Raw genomic sequence first — 24,690 nt, 5'->3', positions numbered from 1 at the left:
TCCATCTGGCATGTCGTTAATGTAGAACAGGAATAGTGAAGGCCCAAGTACTGAGCCTTGGGGTACTCCTGACTCTACATCAATATGAGATGAACTTTCTCCATCCACAACTACTGCTTGGGTTCTATTAGACAGGAAGCTAGCGATCCACTTATTCACATTTCCTCGGATACCATAGTGTTCCAGCTTATGCCTCAGGAGACTGTGACCAACCTTATCAAAAGCTTTCGAAAAGTCCATAATGAGAACATCCGTTTGCTTTCCTGCGCTCATGTTGTTGGTGATGTCATCCACAAATTCAATCAGCTGGGTTTCCCATGATCTTTTGCTACGAAATCCGTGTTGTAATGGATATAGAATGTTGTGGAGATCTGCATGTTTCATAATATGACTAGTTATTATGTGTTCCATGAGTTTACAGCAGATGCATGTCAGAGATATTGGTCGATAATTCTCTGCCTTGTATCTCTCTCCTTTCTTGAAGACTGGGCTTACGTTGACGTTTTTCCGGTCAGATGGTACTTCCCCAGTATTAAGTGATGTTGCAAAGATGATAGTTAGAATTGGGACTATCTCGGTTGAAAGTTCTTTTAATTAGTATTCTTGGTTTTAGATTGTCTGGTCCTGAAGCTTTATTTAATCTGGTTATCTTTTACAGATGAATCTATCCAGGTTTCTGTTCCTAGGACAATATCTGGTTTAGTGCTTTCAACTAAGTTCTCAATTAATCCTTGCTTTGATTTGATGGACTGCAAATTTACTGTAAGCATCTTGATGGGTACACTTTTTGGACTTTTATCCTGCTTCCTTCTGTCTGGTGTTGATGCGTGAATAGGTTTGATACAGTCAGATGGAAGTGGACTCTGGAGGGATGTATCGGATAAAATACTAAATTAATTTGAGGTGGATAATACTATGTCAAAGTAAACTGAGCTGTAATTAGGACAGTCACAGATAAGGCAGTCCCAATTATTACACTGTCCTCTACTAAGATGTTGTATGTTCGAGAGCTGACTGATTAGTAGGTGGTATGGTACCACTGGTTACAAGTATCATACATGATACCTTTGTCTTCCCATGTAACAGGTTCGTCGCAGGTTCCGCATAGAAATACTGTTGTGTCTGGACCTGGATTTAGGTTTATATCGTTTGCCATGGTTATAAGTAGTATGGATAGATATGCAAGATGATATGTTTGTTTTCCATGTATTTCATATGAGAATCCATTTTTATTTTTAAGAGTTATATGTAATCTGAAGTTTGCCAGTGTATTGTTTGTTACCAAGACAGATAAATGTCACAATTGTATTACTCTGCTTGTCAGTGTTTCTATAGTTGTAACGATCTATGAGCACTATATATAATAATCTGAGACCGTTGTTCACAGACAATCTTTCATTCTTCGTGAAATTGTTTTTATCATGTGTATATCGATGATGTGGCCTACAGAAGTTCAAGAATGGTTATTACCTTGCTATATGTGCTGTTCAAACCCTTAATTTTAATTGCATACAAATGCTAATAAGATGTCATATTTTTGCAAATAAAACAAATATCCACAGAAGACCAAGGAACAAAGATTATCGGTAGACAACCACAAGAGGATTTACAATGATTGTTTCTCGTTATACACGCGTTGTAAAACAGGTGGCACCACACTGTTCCTGCGATAGAACACCATTCAAATAGTTATCAAAAGTACCAGGATTATAATTTAGTCAAAGCTACAACACAGAATAAAGGACAATATCCCTAGAGTCTTCCGGGAGTGGGAAGATGAAAGACCAATTGAGCAGGACCAAACGGTAACAACTCAGCTTATCCAACGGACTTTGACTTGAACAACGGCTGAAATCAAGTGGCATTGTGGGAAGGTTTACAAGAACTTAAATGGTTTAAACTTTAAAGATACATCAGATAAGAACTAATTATAAGTGCGGATCTGAGAAGCAGCAGAGGAAACACAGTTAGCACTGATGAGACCAAGGAGGACCACAGACAGGAAGCACACTACATTGTTGGGGACCTTTTACATAATGAAGCTACTTAGATCAACATTGAGGAGGAGCGATGGAGTCAAAACCAACAGAAAACAAAAAATACCTTCAACAGATAGCAGGAAAGAAAAGATACAATGGCCAACAACAGATGCTAGGAGATGGGAGATAGTTGATGAAGACCTAGACAAGATATTAGATAACACGCTAACTGGAGATCTACAGAGAAAGATATCATCATTGTCAACAATTGTGCATTAAGCAGAAGGACAAGAACGATTTTGATTTAGTAACACCAAAACAAGATAAGGCACTCAGGGTAACTAACACCAAAACCAGAGAATGCACTCAGGATAACCTCAAAACCAGAGAAGGCACTCAGGGTAACACTCAAACCAGAGAGGCACCCAGGGTAACACCAAACATAACCGACGCCAACAAGAAATACACTCAGAACCGAAATAAACGATGTAACAAAGCAGTATAGAAGAGAAAATTTAACGAGAAGAAAAAAGAAGGGTTGAATGAGCTAATATCAATACCAAGGAAGAGATAAAACAATCTGCATACAGCAGATCGAATCAGAAAAGCAAGGAGAGAAAGGGGGAAAGAAGAGATCAATGTTTGTTGCCAACCCATACAAGTTTACCAAAGCAACAATGGACGAAACAAAGGCGGGATCAGAAAAACTAAAAAGCAAATAGAGGACGTGGGAAAACATCTATCAGAGACACACAGCAACGAAATGCAGTGGGAACATCTAGGAAACTGCGAAAGGATAGAAAATGTGACAGAACAAGAAATACTAATGAATAGCAAGGAACCATCATGGAAAGAACTGTCAGATGTAGTGAAGAAATCGAGCTATATATAGGTCTGCATCATCACCAGGACCAAATTGTATACCGTATAAGGTATATTAGAATTGTCCAACGATTTTGAAAACACATGTGGAGGCTACTAAAAGTGGTGTGGAGGAAAGGGAAGATACCATCATGTTGGCAGAAAGCAGGGGATGTTTTATTCTAAAAGAAGAAAAATCAGAAGACACCACATAATATCGAACAATCTTTCTAAATGTAGAAGGAAAGATAGTTTTGTCTATCATAGATATAATGAGGACATCATATATGACAGATAGCAACTATGTATACACTTCAGTACAGAGAGGTGTAGTACCAGGATTCTCAAGTTACATTGAACATACAAGTATCATTCCACAACTGATTCAAGACACCAAAGCGATCAAGAAAGATCTTACAATAGTGTGGTGAAATTCGCCCAACGCCTTTCGTCCGCACATGCTGATACAGTAGTCACTAGATCAGTACCGTATTCCAGACCACCTCAAGCGAGTATTAAGAAGTTATCTCAGTGGTATTGAGCTGCGGTTTACAACAACATGGCAGAAACTACAAAAAAGGAATAGTTACTTGATGTACCATCTCAGTTATCTTTTTTTGTCATGGGAATGTATACGATTATAAATCTGGAAAGAGAGAAACTAAAGGCCCAAAACATCAACTAACATTAGGCAACCACCAAATAGAGAGTTCATGGACGATGTATCCATCACTACAGATGATACCAATGTCCAAGCTAGATTAGTATTAAAGACCTTGGACGAGACAGTTACATGGGCTATGATGGCTTTCAAGCCAAAGAAGTCAAGAGCTCTAATAATTATAAAATGGAAGAGCACACTCCAAGTTGAACTGAAGTTTCCATCGATAATTGACAATCCTATCAAGTGCTTAGAAAAATGGTATGATGACTTGTTAAGTGACAAGACAAATATCAGGAGAATCGAACAACGGGTTTCAGAGGGAATGAGGAACATCGACAAGACAGGTCTACCAGGAAAATTAAAGGCATTGATATACCAACATGGACTCCTGCCAAGGATATCATGACCACTTATAATTATGTTATACGAAATTACATTGACAACAGCTTGAAAGAACCATCAACAGACATATAATGAAATGGTTAAGTATTACCAAGAGGTCTAGTGAAAATTGTCTGACGGGCATGAGGACCTTGCAAGGTACGGACATACCAAATATAGTTATCCTATTACTTATAATAAGAAAGAATTCAACAATTCAAAAAATCTTAACTTTTTTCAAGTAGTCACTGAACCATGAAAATGAGGTCAAGGACATTGAACATTTGACTGACAGAAACTTCGTAATATGAGGCATCTATATACAAAGTATGAAGCATATAGGTATTCCACCTTCTAAAATATAAAGCTTTTGAAAAGTTAGCTAACGCCACCGCCGCCTTAGCCAGATCACTATCCATATGTCGAGCTTTCTGCGACAAAAATCGCAGGCTCGACAAAATCTATCAAAATCAAGTTTGTGAAGGAGAGGGAACTATATCGGAAAGTAAACAGAACACATCAGGAATATAAAATCAGGCGAGACATTGACAGTTGAAAGTTGTTTTATGAAAAAGCTGCAATTTCCTGACATTGTAAAAACCAACCAGACATGGTATTCTGGTCTTCCAGCAGTAAAAAAATAGCAATTATAGAGCTGAACGTTTTCTATGAAGAGGGATATGGCGAAGCCAAGGAAAAATGAGGACACAGTGTGATTGACTGTTGACAGAGTGCAGAGATAGAGGATGGCAGGCATGATACTTTTTCGCCTGTAGTCAGTGTGGATGTTGTTTTCTGCAATAGGAGTAACAGACCGGCATAGTAGAGCAGCAATTGAGAAGCTGTGCCAAGCAGCAGAGAAAGTGTCTTCATGGATATGGATCAAGAGAGACAGTAGTAGCTGGAAACCCATCACCAATGCGCAGTAATTGATACCACTGTAATCCCCCATCCGAAGTGTAACGAGTTAGGGGTCGAAACACATGATGAATTGTCTCGGCTGAGGACATTGATTATGTTTGCAAACGAATCGCGCGTCTGGCGTATTAAATTATAATCCTGGTACCTTTGATAACAGTTTAACCTAATGGGTCGATGGCACTGCTGGTGGACGTTTCGTCCCAGAGAGTATCACCAGCCCAGTAGTTAGCACTTCGGTGTTGACATGAATATCAATTATATGGTAATTTTTTTTTTTTAATTTCCTGTTTACAAAACTTTTATCCCAGTAGTAGATTACCTTGTCCGTTTTTTACACAAGTTTTTGGAATTTTGGGTCCTACATGCTCTTTAACTTAGTACTTGTTAGACTTTTAACTGTTTTGATCTGAGCGTCACTGGTGAGTCTTTAAAATGTAGACGAAACGCGCGTCTGGCGTATTAAAGTATAAGCCTGGTACCTTTGATAACTATTTGCAGTAATTCCACCAGTACTGTATGTAAGTAATCAAAACTAAATTTAATTTATTGTACTGTAGAATAATGACACCTTGTGTACACATCCTATCTTCTAAGGTTATATGTTTGAATGATTTTTTCTAAATCAGATGGCTTCTCTTCTAAGGTCATGTTTTGAATGTCAATAATTTCATACTAAGTGGGATTGTCATTATGTATAGTTGCCCACATTATATTGAAAACCTTGTTAAACTGCGGCAGTTGTTAGATTTGATCATTTCGGACTTTTGCATCATGACACTTGTGATGCTACATCTTCTAGACAATGGGATTGGAAGCTTTGATATGATTTCTTTTATTGTGTAGTCAGGAAATGAACTGTGTCTTTTGTGTAGTTGACCATACCATATTGCCATTTTATGACACGTTTTTTGCAGTAGTTATGAGACTTCAACCATGTTTGGCTAACTAGCAGATTTCAAACCTTGTATGCTAGTTTTGCTGACCAACTGTCATTTTTCAGAGTACACTTTTCATGAACTAATTTTGTAGGTCATCAAGTGCAGTTGACCATAGAATATCTGATTTTTATTTTTGTTGCACTAGTTTTAACTTGTGTTTTTTTTACTTCAGTTCACTTTTCTTGCATGTAATCAATGATTTGATGTGACAGCTTGTTTTAGGTGTATGAACAAATCTTTCAATGAATTACCTTCTTATGTGACATACTTTGTAGTTCAAAAATAATAGGACAAATTAGAATTTGTAATATATCAAACACTAATCTCCTTTTAAAGACCATACAATGACTTCTAGATGTCTTTTTATTGATATAAATTCCACACCTAATTTTAAATATATTGCTTCCCTAAATAAAGAAATGGGTCACCTCCAAATCTTAAGCTTTTGAAAATGCATACAGAAAAAACCCTTGATTTTCAATTCTTTATATTTAAAGGAATTTGAAAATTCTGGGTTAAGAAATTATTTGGAGTGGGTAACAATTGCAAGCATGTTTTACTGTCATTCTGGATTCTATGTAAATTTTCAAATGATAAGCTCCCAATAATTTTCTTATCTAAGAAACAACACCAATGCTTTACATCTTATATATCATACTATGAAAGGATAATTATTTCTTTGAAATGTGATATTGGGGCTACCGTAGATGATAACCCTGGTATCTACAATAGCTGATCAATACCACTGCTAATAGACATTTTATCCTTAGCCAGATGCTCCGCAGGGTGCAGCTTTATACGACCGCAGAGGTCGAACCCTGAACAGTTGGGGAAAGTATGGACACAACATTTAAGCTTGATACAGCTCTGAATTTGGATTGTGATTAAATAGTTGACACAACATAGGTTTCTGACACAGAATAAATGTGGTCTAAGAACTTAAACTTAAAAATTTTAAATTTTAAATTGGACATTTACCTATTATGGTCCAATATCCAAAATCTAAATACATGGTTAGATTCAGCATATATTTCAAAGAACCCCAAGAATTCAATTTTTGATGAAATCAAATAAAATTTAATTTTGGACCCTTTAGACCTCAATGTGGACCAATTTGATAACGGGCCCAAAAATCTAAAAACATGGTTAAATTCAGCATATATCAAAGAACCCCATATATTCAATTTTTGTTGGAAATCCAACAAAATTTAATTTTGGACCCCGATTTGGACCAACTTGAAAACTGGGCCCATAATCAAAAGTCTAAATACATGTTTGGATTCAGCATATCAAAGAACCCCAAGGATTCAATTTATGTTGAAATAAACAAAGTTTAATTTTGGACCCCGATTTGGACCAACTTGAAAACTGGGCCTATAAGCAAAAATCTTAATACATGTTTAGATTCAGTATATCAAAGATCCCCAAAAATTCAATTTTTGTTAAATTCAAACTAAGTTTAATTTTGGACCCTTTGGACCTTAATGTAGACCAATTTGAAAATGGGACCAAAAATTAAGAATCTACATACACGGTTAGATTCGGCATATCAAAGAACCCAAATTATTCAATTTTTGATGAAATCAAACAAAGTTTAATTTTTTGGCCCCTAATTCCTAAACTGTTAAAACCAAAACTCCCAAAATCAATCCCAACCTTCCTTTTGTGTTTATAAACCTTGTGTTTGAATTTAGATTTCTATTTACTTATACTAAAGTTATTGTGCGAAAACCAAGAAAAATGCTTATTTGGGCCCTTTTTTGCCCCTAATTCCTAAACTGATGGGACCTTAACTCCCAAAATCAATTCCAACCTTCCTTTTGTGGTCATAAACCTTGTGTTTAAATTTCATAGATTTCTATTAACTTAAATTAAAGTTATAGTGCGAAAACCAATGTGTCTTCAGACGACGACGACAACGCCAACGTCATACCAATATGCGACCAAACTTTTTTCAATTCTTGCGGTCGTATAAAAATTCCTCAACTTTGTAACTTATTCAGCCTTCCAGAAGATGTGGTATGATTGCCAATGAGACAACTCTCCACAAGAAACCAAATGACACAGAAATTAACAGCTATCACTGTACAACATTTATCTTACAGAAAAGTATCTTTTTCCCCAACCATAAAACCAGGAGTCCATTTAAGGGATTTAATGGAGGTCTAGTAGGGCAGAGAAAAACATCCAATGTTAGATTTATAAAATATTTAATTTCAGTCTGTTTGAAAAAACTTAAGAATTTAACTTAGAATCACACATGAATAAATAATGATAAATCATGATGCCTATCCCAAGCAATGAAGAAAACATTTCAAACAAGAAATCTATTCTGAATAATTCAAAGGCCATCTTCTGTCGTCTTGGCACCTTTAGACATGTTAGACAATAACAATGTGCCAATCCCACTACACCTTATGTGTGATCTTACATATAGTTTGTATACATAATTAAGCAATTTTAAAATACAACACCTGGTTTGTGACAAATGTCTACATAATCTGATTATATGCAACAATGTGTACATGAATACATTTGTCATTTTTCTTCTGAAATTAATCTTTTATCTAATCAAACCATAAAAAAAATCCTAAGAATGTCAGTTGTTAAGTGAGGAGTGACAGTAAAAGTTGCTCTGATAATACCTTAATTTGAAAAAAAAACATTCCTACAAATCGTACCATTTGTTTATAACTATATTTATAGAATAAGACGCTAAATACAGATATACATATAGTATTGTAGTTTTTAAGTTTGGAAATAACGGAAAAAGATCAAGCTCAGTCATTATCTTGCTCTCCTAATAAATTCTACAAGATTTTTGAGAGATGACCAAACCAATACTCAGGAAACCTATGGAACATCTATCTGTTTCTTACACTCATTTTTTTAAAAACAATTAGCAAATTTACAGGTTCATAAACAGATACAGCAGTGGCTGTTCTCATCAGTAAACTGATTATGCTATTGCAAATAGATAATAAAATAAAACACATGCATAGGGACTTTTAAAGAAACAAACAAATGAATAATTTTTGATAATTAAACAGACAATAATTTTATAACAGACTGAAATATTACATCAATATTTTACATGTACATCTTTTATTTGTCATAGCTATCAAATGAATGTATTGTCGTTTCTCAGTTTATATAAAAACATCATTTATAAAATTTATATTTACAATAGAATGTTTAAGGTGTGACAGTACATAAGTTACTGATGAGTCTCATCATTGTCTTTTCTTCTTGGTATACCACTCAAATGTGAAATACAAACTTTCTGGCATGCTCAGTATTGTTGGATAAAACTTGTATGCTAAGGAAATAGCCATCTCTGGGATTTATCTTGATAATGTACCCTCAATCCATAAAAAATCCAAGAATGAATAAAGACTTCCTTATTTGTGGGAATTTTACAACCAAAATAAACCTATAGAGAGGAGTGTTATAAATTTAAAGTACCAACGGATCACACAACTATAGTAATAGTCTAAAACACCTATATTTATCCATATCATTTTAACAAAAGCTCATTAAAAAAGAATAAAGATCTTTATATATAGGTAACTTTTAAAACAATTACCTTTAAAATAATTCATAATTACAATAATGGCTTTGCCTTCATATTTACTCTGCCATTAACATTATTTATTACTATTTAAGCATATCGTATGACACAGGAGGCATTTATAAAATAGGAATAATCATAAAGCTTTTCAGATTTTTTTAATGGGGGAGAAGCAATTTCCAGAAAATGTGGCCTACTGATACATCAACCTAAAGCAGCAATATCAAAAGTTGCCTTTCCTGAAGACAAACAATTGTTAATGGAATGGTCCAAAGCAGATTGTAATAAAGCTACGAAATGTTCACTTGACAATAAAACAATACAGATCTGTCAGTTACTAAGACAAGGGCAGACAAATATAAGCAAAGATTTATGTATGCATGACTATAGCATCATTCAAATTTAAAATTTATAATAAATTATTCATGGTTATTTAAAGTATATAAAGTAAAGAAGAATAATTGAATGAATTTTTAAAATGTTGTTTTTTCAGTAAATGTTGCAGAACCCAGAAAGCACAATAAACATTTTAGTTTTTGAAAGTTTCAAATGAAATACTGTCTACAATATTTTCATGATAACTTCACATTAAACTGTAATATTTATACTGTTTCAACTGCCTTTAGGATGTTACATGACACCACTGTATGTGAACTGTGTTTTTCAAGAGCAATGCAACATTTTACAAGAAAGAATAACCCTTCAAACTTCAAAATAACATTCATGATATTATGATATATACAATGATCAGATACAAGTATCTATTTACAAATCACAATTAAATACAACTGTTCATTCATGTATTACAATTCAGATGACATTTGAAGCACATCATTTCAACAAATGTAAAATGTGCAGACAACAAAGAAATTTCAGTTTTCCTGTTGTAAGAGAAATCACATACATATCAAACTGCACATTTTCTAAGAGTAAATACATGTACAAATAAATTAAAAAAATCTTACTTAATGAAACTCAATTAAATTCGCTGACAAATGCAATTAATTTGTTTTATAAAAAAAAAAGTTAGAAAATGACTTGATTTTAATTTGAAGCATAAGAATGTTAAAAGAAAATACAAAATTCATTAGAGGCAGAGTACAAATTAAATTCCCCCATAACATTAAGCCAATATCAAACACTGAAGTACATAAAACTGTACTCTACTCAAATAAATAATCTACACATGTAGTCAATGTACCCAAGCAGGAAAGGAACACAAACCATAGCATGTTAGTAATAAAGTTCTATGTAGTTGTCTCAGTTTGGAAGATTTCTTAATATTTTATGTTAATAAAGATTGGGTAGGTCTTATTTTAGTTATCCATCTGATCTGTCAAACCTCAACTGTAATGCATCACAATCTTGACAAGGAACAAAATGCCATTCACCCAACAACATTTTTATTTTTCCTTTTCCAAATGTCAACTTCATTAACAAGTTTCACCTCTGTATACAAACAAAATCATAGTGTTCATGTGCTCTAATGAAAAATTACCACAGCTCACTAGTTTTAACAATTGTGTAGCAACATTACAATAAATCTGTGAATCAACAACTATTGGTAAAATATTTTGTAAGAAATTTTTTTGTATTCCTTTCCTGTTAAAGTTATGCCCATGAAATCTCTATCACAAACTAAGCATGATATGTGGGAACAATCAGAAGAAAATCAATCATATCCTAAATCTAAAACAAAATCATCAACTGAATTAGTTCATTATGTTGATTGGAAGATGTCTAATTTTCTGGAGTATTTATTTCATGAATATACAAATCAATTTGCCAGTATCCAGTTAGTTATGTCGAGACATTAGGAAGATGGTCGTAGAACAAACAATTTGTATCTCTAAATATCTTCATTAAACAGTGTTCTTATATGCTGTTTATTCAAATGAGTTTACAATTCTTCATATTGCAGAACAATTGTTGTGTTAATGAAGTTACATTTTGGGAAAAACAACCAACTGGTTTGAAAACAAAATTCCATACAACGTATGCTAATTCAGAATTAAATAAAAACAGCCAAAGCAACTTCATGCATTAAAGTAAGCCAATTAAACATGCAATTAATGCAAAATAATGGGTAAATTTATCATAAAAAAGGGAGATAATATGTTGCCAAAAACTTTTACATTTGACAAAAGTCTTTTGGACTATAAATAGGTGTAATTCTTTTCATAAATTTATTTTCTAAATCATCTCACACTGACAAACGTCACTTCCTCATTCAGATAACATTCATGCAAAGAATAAAACAATGATACACACCTAGTACAACTTAAAAGAAGAGTAAATTACACAGTTTTCTAAGCTTTCTTCACATAGTTTTAACCAGGTGCTCCGCAGGGCGCAGCTTTATACGACCGCAGAGGTCGAACCCTGAACAGTTGGGGCAAGTATGGACAAAACATTCAAGCGTGATACAGCTCTGAATTTGGATTGTGATCAAATTTTTGACATTACATGGTTTTTTTTTACACAAAACAAATGTCAAGATTTTACAAATCAATTAAAGATTTCTTCTTCAAACTTTTTAAATCTAAAATTAAATAGTTGACACAGCATAGGTTTCTGACACAGAATGAATGTGGTCTAATGAACTTAAAAGTTTTTTTTTGCCTTTGAGCAATTCACTATGCTGTTGAATATTAATCCTCTCAAAAAAATGTTTGAAGAAATTTTCTTTTTATTTATGAAATCTGAAATGAGAAAAATTTAAACCCCCCCCCCCCTTTTTTTCACATCCCTGTTTCCCTTTTTCCAAAACTGATATCAATTCAAATTTCTAATGGAGTTTGCAAAAATAACTACTCTTTTAAATACATCATAAAATATTAAAATGTAAAATAAAGTGCTTGTTATCACTGAATGGTAAAGATTAGTTGGTAGTAAAAGTGAATATACATTGTTTATTGTATAAAACAATAAAAAAAAACTTCATCAGCAACATTTTTTATTGGCAAATTTCCAATGAAGTTATTTACATAAAGTTATTGGCAAATAAAAATAGAAAATGACATCATAGTCATGTCTGGCAAATGTCCAACATACATTATCTAAAAACATTTTAGATAAGATAAGGAAAAAAAGCTTCATCAGCAACATTTTATACTGGCAAATTTCCAATGAAGTTATTTACATAAAGTTATTGGCAAATAAAAATAGAAAATGACATCATAGTCATGTCTGGCAAATTTCCAACATATATTATCAACTACTATTCTATACAAAGAAAGATAACTCCAATTGAAAATTAATTAGATATTTCTTGCTATTGTGCAATACTGTGCAATTGAAAATTTCTTGCTATTGCACAATACTTGATATGGAATCCTGATTTGGATCAACTTGAAAACTGGGCCCATAATCAAAAATCAAAGTACATATTTAGATAAAGCATATCAAATAAGCCCAAGAATTTAATTTTTGTTAAAATCAAACTTAGTTTAATTTTGGACCCTTTGGACCTTAATGTAGACCAATTTGAAAACTGGACCAAAAATTAAGAATCTACATACACAGTTAGATTTGGAATATCAAAGAACCCATTTATTCAATTTTTGATGAAATCAAACAAAGTTTAATTTTGGACCCCCATTTGGACCAACTTGAAAACTAGGCCAATAATTAAAAATCTAAGTACATTTTTAAATTCAGCATATCAAAGAACCCCAAGGATTCAATTTTTGTTAAAACCAAACTAAGTTCAATTTTGGACCCTTTGGACCTTAATGTAGACCAATTTGAAAACGGGACCAAAAATTAAGAATCTACATACATAGTTAGATTCGGCATATCAAAGAACCCCAATTATTTAATTTTAGATGAAATCACACAAAGTTCAATTTTGGACCCTTTGGGCCCCTTATTCCTAAACTGTTAGGACCAAAACTCCCAAAATCAAACCCAACCTTGCTATTGTGGTCATAAACCTTGTGTTAAAATTTCATTGATTTCTATTCACTTATACTAAAGTTATTGTGCGAAAACCAAAAATAATGCTTATTTGGGCCACTTTTTGGCCCCTAATTCATAAACTATTGTGACCTCAACTCCAAAAATCAATCCCAACCTTCCTTTTGTGGTCATAAACCTTGTGTTAAAATTTCATTGATTTCTATTTACTTGTACTAAAGTTATTGTGCGAAAACCAAGAATAATGCTTATTTGGGCCCTTTTTTGGCCCTTTATTCCTAAACTGTTGGAACCAAAACTCCCAAAATCAATCCCAACCTTTCTTTTGTGGTCATAAACCTTGTGTCAAAATTTCATAGATTTCTATACACTTAAACTTAAGTTATAGTGCGAAAACCAAGAAAATGCTTATTTGGGACCTTTTTGGCCCCTAATTCCTAAAATGTTGGGACCAAAACTCCCAAAATCAATACCAACCTTCCTTTTGTGGTCATAAACCTTGTGTTAAAATTTCATAGATTTCCATTCACTTTTACTAAAGTCAGAGTGCGAAAACTAAAAGTATTCGGACGCCGGACGACGACGACGACGACGACGACGACGACGCCGACGCCAACGTGATAGCAATATACGACGAAAAATTTTTCAAATTTTGCGGTCGTATAAAAAGCTATGTACAATATATGTATATATATATTTTTCAAACAACAACATAACAAAACAAAACCTATCTGACTTCAACTAAACAAACTATCTAATAAAATCATGTATCTGTTAATACAGTAACTATGTGTTTTCCCCCCAGTTCTAGTTCTATACAGTTCATGAATACTACATATTTCAATCAAACATGTGATTTATATCTTTTTTTCATATTGATCTCAGAAATCAGACATGTATAAATGTTGAAAATCTATACCATTGAGAATGTGAAATTTTATCAGAAATTATAATTTTTCTCTGTTCTAAATTTTATGTCAACAAAAATAATTAATAATACATAAATACAAAGCTCTGGAAATGATTCCTTTATCGATAACTACAAAAATGTCATGCAACTTACATAATTCTTCAAACAAAATTGAAAGAAAAGAAAAAAATTAACTATGATTGAGCAATAAAAGTGAACTATATCATAGATCTGTCATGCAAAGGTTATCAACGTCTTTACATAATCATTGTCAATAGCTGTGTTCAATTATACAACTAAATCAGATGATGCAATTCAAAAATTTATTTGGAAAAAAACTTTCTAAATTAAAATATAACATTTTAGCAGCAATGGAGACTGAAAACTCAATTAAAAGCATGCAACACCATAATTACATAGTAAAACACATTTGATCATGATCTGACTAGCTGTTCTGTATAGTTGAAGTTAGATAAGACAACAATAATTAACAATTATAAGATCACAGAAATGTAGAGGTTACAACCATTATCATCATTATCCAACCAATCAGAATCATTTAGAACTAGTATCCCACAATTCTCTATAATTATTTTGCTACTTTCTGTTTCTATTTTTATATCAATTATAAGATAAAAGAAATCAAGCATGGGATAATTTTTGCAAATTTACTGGTTCAAGCACTTGGAAAAGGCACCTTGTAAATACTTGTTAATGAAATGAAATAAAATTTCAATATTACCTGAGAGAAATAATCAGCAGTTAAAAAAGGATGTCACAATATATAGAGCCAATTTCTGATGAGACTTACAAAAATAGCTCCTTTAATTGTAATTAGAAACTGTGAGGAAAGGCTTTTAACAATGTATAAGCAAACAAGTTTGAGTTTAGCAAGTACTTAATTGTGAGGAAGCAGTACTAAACAACCCTAATTAGCAGAATGATATGAATAATCTGATATTTCTACCACATCAGACTATATTTCCTTGTATTTTTACAACCAAGATCAACCATACAATATTATCCTAAAGCTCAGTAGAAATATTATGATTTGAACAACACAGGTTAACTACAACAAAATAGGAAATATACAAATTGTATGTTCAAGATTAACCCAAAAAAAAGTGTAAAAAAAAGTCCATTCATAATTGCTCAGCTTTTTCTCTATGTTAACTTTAAGTTATATCTTATTGTCAAAAGAATTGTTTTTAAAAAAAGTTGAAAAACCCAAATGAAGTGAATTGCTAAACTATTAAAATGCCACATCAATCACAGAGAACTTTTACTATAGAAATTAGTCCAATTTAAGATAAACATATGGAATCATACAACTAACATGCACAGAAATACAAGAAAATAGGTCTTTGGTTTTTGGCTTGTGCCTCTAACATTAAATTGTTTACAATGTTTAAGAAAGACTATGAGTTCCTTTTCTCATTCTTGTCCAAATCCTTCAGTTTCTTCTATTGCTAGTGTCAGTTTTTCTACTAATTGTTCGTAACTTCTGTATGGAGGAAGATCCAGTCGATTGAAACATGTATGACTTCTAGGTAGCCATGTTTCCTTTCCTACTTTCTCTATACAGAACCTCTGTGGTCCATTGCTCCCTACAAAATATTTGGATTGTGTTTTATACTTTTTTACTGAATGAATAACTTAAATTCCAGTTTTGTGTTTTATACTATTTTATTGAGTGCATAACTTAAATGCCAGTAATAAGTTATATTAATAAAATAGAGAATGGAAATTGGGAATATGTCAAATCAAACAAAAAGCAGATAACTGTATTAAAATTGGAAATAAGTAGTTTCACAGAATCTTTATAAAATTATTGACAATAAAACCTTTAACAATTAATATATTTTCTTATGTTTTTACAAAACTTGACCCATATGCATTTGTATAAACTTAGTGTGCATGCTATATGGTTTGTTATAAAATGTGAATGTGATAAATTCAAATAAACATGGAAATGTTAATAACAAGATCAGAACCAAATTTTCAATTATAAAAGCTTAATTGTTGTTTGTTATTCTTAATTTTTTTTCTATTACTATTCTAAATATCCATATTCATTCATTTTAATCTTATACTTGTTCCTTACCCATTAGTTCCATAAATCCACCAACAGGGAGTCGACAGGTACCAGTTACAAACTGTAATAACCTGGTTCTCTTTTCGTTGTCAATTTCTCTCACAAACTGAAATGTAAAAAAAACATATAGTGAAATGTGAAAAATATTTGAGAAGGTACCTGACTAAATTCCTAAATTTCTAACAATTCATGAAATAATTTTAAATCTTTCAAATTCTAAAGACAAAATGCCACATTACATTTATAACACATAGAACAAATTTTCAACCTATATATTAAGTACTTGTCTCCCTTTGAATGCTAGGAAATTTAAAACAAGACAACATTTATTGAATTATAAATCAGTTTAAACACAAGGAATAGTTCTACACCTTTGTGTTTTAAAATGTATTTGTTGCTTGTAAGTTAGCCCTGTTAATTATCTTTTAGGAGTTTTTTGGTTTGTTTTTTAGCCATTTCGTTGTCAGTTTGATTTCAACATTAGTTTGAGTATTACTTTGGTATCTTTTGCCTCTCTTTCACACATTTCTACACAATTCTTACAAATTATCAATGAGCCATAACACTTCCAGGTTACCCATTGGTCAATGTTGTTTAGAATACTTTACCTTCCAGAACCACATAATCTGTTTACTGTTTCTCTGATAATGTCTGTATATTGCGCTCCTCTCCCAATCATCAACATCTATTTCCTGCATACCACACAACATCAACTGAAAGCAATAGAAAATAGTGATGACTTCAAATATCATGTAACAATAGGTGTCATATAAAATGGTGATGATTTCTAAACGTCAGCGGACCTTAGGCTTAGTAAGATTGTCTTAGTATAAAATATTTTGATCTTCTTAATAACAGGACATTTTCTAAATGCAAATATCATGAAACAATGTGTCATATGTGAATACGAACATTCTATGTAATTGTTTGGCTTAAATTTTAGTAAGTTCTCACTTAATAATGAACAAAGTACTGAGTTTCTAGTTAATTTGACCACTACTTTATGGTAAACCGAAGTAAGCATAGTAAAGCAAAACTTTACTCTGATAAACAAAAATGAACAACAGTTGGACACATTAATGCACACATACAGGCAGAGTACAACATGCATTGCCCTCTAACAAATTAGGTTTGTTTTAATACCTTTATAATATAACCCTACCCCTTACCTGGGACAGTGGTATAACCTTTCTTTAACACTACTAATGACTTGTCATCATACAATTTGAATTATTCATGTTTTTTTAGTTATCATAAGTCATATAGATATATTGCTATGCCTACAGTATCTCAAATCCACCAACAGGTCAAGCATCACAAATAAACAGAAAGAACTTAATTTATTCTTATCTAATGCAAAGACTTGAATTTTTTAAAAGAATACATGTAGTTCAAATCCAACAAAAGGTCAATAAGAAGTTTTGGGTTGCATCACAAATAGACAGAAGGAACATTTTTTATCCATATTAAGAAGGCAAAGACTTGAAATATGTATTTGTTCTTACCTCTAACTCTCTCTCATCAAAATATTGTAACCATTGTAACGGTACAACCTCACTAAACCCTTCCAGGAATGCTTTGGTCTGTTCTTCTACACCTCGTGCAAATCTCCATTGGGTCATAAGGCTGAAAAAATACAGGTTCATCATAGACACAAATAAAAGGCTTATAGGTAAACTAACAAATAATATAGTATAATCTGCTATGAATATATTTATAAAGTAAATAACTCTTATTGATTCTTGCCTTAAACAGAACATTTCAAAAAGGGGACATGACTTCCCTTACAGCAATTCTTCTAAGACCTGAGAATAGATTTTAGTAAAACTTATACAAAACTTTGAACTTATAACTCTTATTTTCTTATTTATCAGAAGGATTTTTGAAGTTTCTGATATAAAATTTTGAACTATGCTATGCTGAGAATAGATTTTATTGAAACTTATACAAAACTTTTAACTTATAACTCTTATTTTCTTATTTATCAGAAGGATTTTTGAAGTTTCTGATATAAAATTTTGAACTATGCTATTTTTATATAAAAAGTGCATGATTTCTATGAAAAGATAAATGGGGAAATAAAGTTACAATCATTACTAACATTACATATCTAATAATAACATTTCTATAAAACACTTGTTTTAAATTCCACATGAATGAATCACATAAATCCATGTACTAATGACATTTTAATTATGTAATAATGATAAATCAATGATGGCATTTTTAATTACATCAACAATATTGAATATAATAAAAAAAAAAAATGATTTTTAATAAATTTTAAATTTAAATGCATTTGTCATGTTTGTAGTGTAAAGTTTCCATATTCTGCAGTAAATATTTAATGCATAGCTTGGCAGTATTGTAAATTTCTACTGAATCATTAAATTCCTATCAATATTATATAGCAGAAGGATCTTGTCAAATATACCTTTTACTTGGTGTAAACAATATTTATTATGAATAATATATTATATTTTATATACACATTCACAAAAAGGATTCAGAAACAAGCAACAAGCGCTTATATTAATCTGTATCCTTATAAAATATATGTAAAACATACATTGTCAATCAAAGAGCAGATTGCTCTGAGGGATACGATTGCCTTTGTTTTCATTGATACATGTTTTAGTATTATTCTCAAAAATAATTCAACTGCATGTGTAAAATGCTCGGTAACATGTAATTTACGTAATCTGAATAGTTATTCAACTTTAAAAATAGCCAATCCTTGATACAAGTGTATGAACAATGTACTTATTGTGTTTTATTTTTGTACTATCAATTCCAAGTTTACTTTCCACAGCAGTCACTGAGAGTGAGAGAAAGTATTTCACTTTGTACCTTATGTGTGAATTCTAGGAGGAACCCCATTTCTAACTCTTTAAATATTTAATTTCCTTTTGGTCAGTGGGCATGACTCCTTTCTGTACACATTCCTCTGTTTAAATTGTGATCGCTTTTAATATAATACGACGTCTATCTACAGAACCAGTTAATTTTTCGAAACGTATTGTAGTATCTTGATTCAGAATTGATGAAAGTATAAGGGAGACAACTCGAAGCGATAATATGGAAGATTCCATTTCGGCTGAAGGGGTGTTCTTGTTTCACCTTTACGTTGTGGACTACATTTATTTTAATTTAAATGATGCATATGATTTAAAATTATGTAACAACAATAACCCTCAATAGCAGACAGACATGGAAAGAATCTCAAGAGTTTCAATTAATCAATGGAGTGGGGAATCCAGAGCAACCATTCAATCTGATACCCCATGAAGTCAAGAAAACTAAACGCATGCGCATAATTACCTAAACATAGCCTAGACTTGTGATTTGTAGCAAGGACATATATTAAATGCTAATTAAACGACCTCCATTTCTTTATGGAAGTACAATATCAAATATCAGTTTTATAACTGTGACATACAAGTATAAGAAAACTCCACTTCAGTTCTTATATAACAGAAATAGATTTATCGATCAGAATTCAGAGAACTCTCAAATGTTATCAAAACTGGGGAATTCCCTCTGACGTGTTTCTAAATTCATAAAAACACTAATATAAGTACTGCTAAATTCTGATTTTCCATGTTGTTAAACACACGCATATGAGTCAATGGAAATATTGAAACATAAAGATTATGAGAAGGACATTATAGGACACTTGTTTAAATTCAATTCTTTTGTTTGTTTTTACCATTTAAAGCAAGACAATCTTAATAATTTCAGATGTTCCTTAATGTTAAGAATAAAACAATTGATGTGAGGGCATGGCCCTGAGTCAATGGTAAAGGTCTACAGATTGCTTGAAAGCAATCGTATCCCAACAACACACAATATGAAACCTGTAAAACTGCATTTTGCATACCAAATCAAATTTAGCTACATGTATAATTTAGTTTTAAAATGACAACTCTTCATAAGCCTATACAGTTGGCTGAAAATAAATTGAGCATCACTTTTGTATATCATTTCATGTCAATTCACATTGCACTTTAATAAATTATTCATTCCTATATAGCTGGCTAGGGAGACCTTGTTAAAGGTACAAAATCTGCATTTGAAAACGTGCTATTATTTAGAAAATATTATTGGTTTCCTTCACTTTTACTTACTTAATATATTCTTCTTTGTTTTCTTCTGTTACTTTAATGTCTGCACCTCCTTCCTTTAATTCATGTTGATCAATTTTACCCAGAATTTCAAAGTCAGCACAGAAATACATCTCTAATCCACATTCTTCAATATCGTTATCTCTGAAAATATAAAATTTTTGCACATATCAGTCTACTGTTTACAATTCCCATAATGTCAAACTCTTAGGGTGCATGTGAATTCTAATATGTCAAACTGTAAGGGTCTAATCAGTTCCCATTTTGTCAAAACTATACTGGTCTATTAACCCTTTCGCAAATGAGTACTGGTTTACTGGGATTCACAATTCAGACAGCTGACGATGAGTCCAGTTTTACTGGGATCGGAATACCTCTTTTATATTTCCTGCTCAAAACAGTGCAAACAAGAGTTATCTTTCTATCTTGAATATGAAGATGAAAGTGTAAACATGGCGCTTCTGTTTGTTGAAAACCGTGTCAAAATCAGAGGAAATTTACGGAATTTACGAGAATTTGAAATGAGGAAACATTTTTTTGGAAAGAATTGAAGCCAAACTAGTATACTTTTTTTTACACAAAATGTTGTTTTTAAAAGTACAAAACACTTCGACTGGACATCATTCAGTATAAGAAATTTGTACAGCCACATTAAATTTTTCAAAATTTTGCCGTTTTGGGTCAAGGAGCAGAATTTTGAGAATTTCACCTAGATAGTGCCGAATATTTGAAAATTTGAATATTTTAAGAAGAAAAAAATATCAAAACATGAACAAAACTGTGAACATGGTGTTAGTGAATGAACATGATGAAATAAAGACACAAATAACTACAGACAAGTTTTTTTTACATTTATAATGAAGATCTTCCACATTGAGTAATAGTAATCGTCTCATAGCAGCTATCGGTGAAAGGGTTAAAGTCTAGTCTCATGTTAGTTTTAAATTCTGAAATTTTTTCACAATTAGGTCTATTAACTTTTAATGTCATATTTTGGCTATATTTGAGTTTAGATTCTGCTGTATTTGATAAAAAGTATAATTATAAATTAATATAAATGAAAACATGTTATAAATCCCATGTGTCTGAAACACTTTTCTGGATTAAGCTCTATGAGGACTCTAAAGCTCATTAATTGAAGGCAAGGATGTACAAGAACCTAAACAGTCAAACCAATAAAACCATAAAGAACCTAAACAGTCAAACCAATAAAACCATAAAGGACCTAAACAGTCAAACCAATAAAACCATAAAGGACCTAAACAGTCAAACCAATAAAACCATAAAGGACCTAAACAGTCAAACCAATAAAACCATAAAGGACCTAAACAGTCAAACCAATAAAAACCATAAAGGACCTAAACAGTCAAACCAATAAAACCATAAAGGACCTAAACAGTCAAACCAATAAAACCATAAAGGACCTAAACAGTCAAACCAATAAAACCATAAAGGACCTAAACAGTCAAACCAATAAAAACCATAAAGGACCTAAACAGTCAAACCAATAAAGGACCTAAACAGTCAAACCAATAAAACCATAAAGGACCTAAACAGTCAAACCAACAAAACCATAAAGTACCTAAACAGTCAAACCAATAAAACCATAAAGGACCTAAACAAAATACATCTAAGGTTAAATTTGCCCAAGGCAGTTGAAAAGTAAGGTTTTTTTTAATTTGGAAAGTTAATTAACATAAAATTTTAAAATGTTTGTTATAAATCATGTCAGTACTGAAGTACCACTATAGCTTACTTGATCAACGTTAATGACAAGTTAATAACAACTAAATAATCACTTACTTGATCCATGTTAATGAGTTGTAGAATTCTGAATCCACAGTTTCTACGTCTTTTAACATAATCTTCTTATTTAACATTCTCTTATAAAATGGTAATGTAAATCCACTGTCAATAAACTTCCCATGATAAAGGGCCTACAATTAAAATTACAAACATATATACATTTATCTTCCGATAGTGACTTCTTATATTATAACCAAGAAAAAGAAAGACTAAAAAAGTTTTATGGTCACTATCATACCATTTATACTGCTAAAATCTGCAATGACATTTTATTGAAAAGAAGATGTATTATATATAGCTAATTTTAGTGTAAATAATGTATATACATTTTAGATAGTCTCTCATAACTATTTGTATGTTTTATAAAATGAAGAGGTGAGACTTAAAATATTGTCTTGTCTTGTCTACATTAATTGACACATATGACTGTGCCTCAACCAACTAGAGACATGATTAGCTTTTCCCAAATCTAAAAATACTAAAATAGTCCTCTGTTCTGCTAATTTACCACTTGTGTCCAATTTCATATCAGTATATTTTAAGTGCTTGCAATTTCCTCATTTTTTTTTCATATCTTGAATTGTATATTAAAATTGTACACTACTGTTGCCTCATATTTTGTTATCAAAAGAATAAAGCCAGTATGCAAACAAAATCTTAGAGATGGTACAACTAAATTCCAAGTTGGAGACATATCTATGAAACTTGTCAGTTGTTATAATATTGCTTTGCATTATTTCTTTATACTAGATCCGTATTTTTACTTCTTCATTGTTTGATGACTGGTCTTTTTTTGTGGTTGCTTTTAAACTCTTAAACTTTTGAAATTCTTTTTATCAGTTTTTTTTCAAACAAGTCTTTACTTTATGGTTAATTTCTAAGATTAATGTACTCTTGCATATTGATAAGAAACTGACCATGGCAATAAATCGTCCAATGAATCTGAAGTATATAAGGTGATCTGGGTTAATACTAGAAGCAGGGTTAATCTGAAGACAATAGTTGTTATGGCTGGCATACTCAAATAAACAATACATCGGATTTAATACATCATGTGACAGGTGAAAGAACCATTCTCTGAAAGAAAGAAATCATTGCTTTAGTATGTTATGAAACAAATACTTTGAAGGAAGTCTTGTGTGGTAAAACATTGGTTGCCAAGAATTGTGGCTGTAGATTTACTAACATAATAAAATTTCTTAAATTTGTTTTGAAAAAAATTGTATTCATTTACTTACACACAACAACAAAAAACTGCTGAACCAACACCTTTTAATTTTCTTATTGGTAGAGATCCCTTTTAAGTGAATATGGATGGTATACAAGGTTTTCAAATAAACTTATGGACCCAGCTGCCATGTCCATTCTTGTATTTTTTTTTAGACATGTTTCTGCTGTGAAGCAGTATGAGAAGTTAAGCCCTTTTAACTCATTTTTAGTTTGTTCTTATGTTGTTTTGTAACACCACTGTCCCAGGTATGGGGAGGGTTGGCGGGCTTTCAAACTAGTTTAACCTGCCACATTCTGCATGTGCCAGGAGCTTGTAATTCAGTAGTTGTTGACTGTTGCTGTATTTCATATTTGTCTTTGGTTCATTATTTTGTACATAAATTTGGCTGTTAGTTTTCTAGTTTGAATTGTTTTACATTTGTCATTTCATGGACCTTTTATAGCTGATTATGCAGTATTGGTTTTATTCATTGCAAATGGCTGTACAGTGACCTGCAGTTGTTAATTTCTGTATTTGGTATCTTATGAAGAGTTGTCTCATTGGAAATCAAACCACATCTTTTTTTATATCAATTTAAACCCAATAGATGTAGGTCCTGATGATGCTGATCTAATAGGCAAAACATGTGAACAAACTAAATTTTCAGTTCACTTATGTGTTGTTTTCAATCTAGATGTTTTGAACACAGCAAGTGACTACAAATAAAGTTAGAAAGTTTGAAAACAATGTAATTAGCCATACAGTATGTGAACATTGTTATTTATCTAAACTATAGCTTTCAAAATGTGTGTTTCATAATATTTTTGGCTCTAATTATTGTCTCCATAACTATATCCTGTTACATAAATACTAACCTTGCTACACCACCATAATCCAAACCTTCTTCACCTTTAAAGATTATATATAACCGTCTTCTCAGGTCAAATGGCTGTAACCTCATTATCTATAAAAAAAAAACCAACAGAATAAATTTATATTGAACATTCCAATTTCATTTATCACTACATAATAGTTTGTATGTTTTCTATTCTAACATGATTTTTGTCTATTGTTGAAGACTGAATGCTGACAACTTATGGTCATAAAACTTTAAAGTAAGAGTATCCTACTCAGAGCAGCTAACTCATACTCAGAAGTAAATTATTTAAAATTCTTGATTTGGTGTTTTGATCACAAGTATTGTTCTCTTTGAGTACTGACAGCTGGTACGGAGTAAAGTTTTATGACAAAAGGTCCTAGATGTTCTCTAGTTTTTAGTATACTTGGAATAGCTGTCTCCTTGATGTATACC

General features: G+C 31.8%; 1 protein-coding gene and 1 long non-coding RNA gene across 2 annotated transcripts in view; one reads left to right on the top strand and one right to left on the bottom strand.

The window, feature by feature from the left end:
• The first annotated feature begins 7,937 nt into the window (after nt 1-7,937).
• LOC139522953 (uncharacterized) lies at nt 7,938-15,688 on the top strand. Its single transcript, XR_011664531.1, has 2 exons — nt 7,938-11,653; nt 13,904-15,688. It is a non-coding gene; the product is annotated as an uncharacterized lncRNA (long non-coding RNA).
• The window catches only part of LOC139522951 (NEDD4-like E3 ubiquitin-protein ligase WWP1), a 31,907-nt gene continuing 21,146 nt past the window's right edge, over nt 13,930-24,690 (bottom strand). The window contains exons 13-20 of the mRNA XM_071316633.1: nt 24,254-24,342; nt 23,086-23,245; nt 22,166-22,299; nt 20,366-20,506; nt 17,744-17,864; nt 16,847-16,951; nt 16,248-16,344; nt 13,930-15,750 (exon numbers count right to left, since the gene is read on the bottom strand). Coding sequence (XP_071172734.1) covers nt 15,578-15,750; nt 16,248-16,344; nt 16,847-16,951; nt 17,744-17,864; nt 20,366-20,506; nt 22,166-22,299; nt 23,086-23,245; nt 24,254-24,342 — 1,020 coding nt within the window. The 3' untranslated portion in view covers nt 13,930-15,577. The remainder of the gene's footprint in view (nt 15,751-16,247; nt 16,345-16,846; nt 16,952-17,743; nt 17,865-20,365; nt 20,507-22,165; nt 22,300-23,085; nt 23,246-24,253; nt 24,343-24,690) is intronic.

Source organism: Mytilus edulis, chromosome 5 (assembly GCF_963676685.1).
Source record: "Mytilus edulis chromosome 5, xbMytEdul2.2, whole genome shotgun sequence".
Lineage (NCBI taxonomy): Eukaryota > Metazoa > Mollusca > Bivalvia > Mytilida > Mytilidae > Mytilus > Mytilus edulis.
This window is presented reverse-complemented; position numbering and strand designations above follow the sequence as displayed.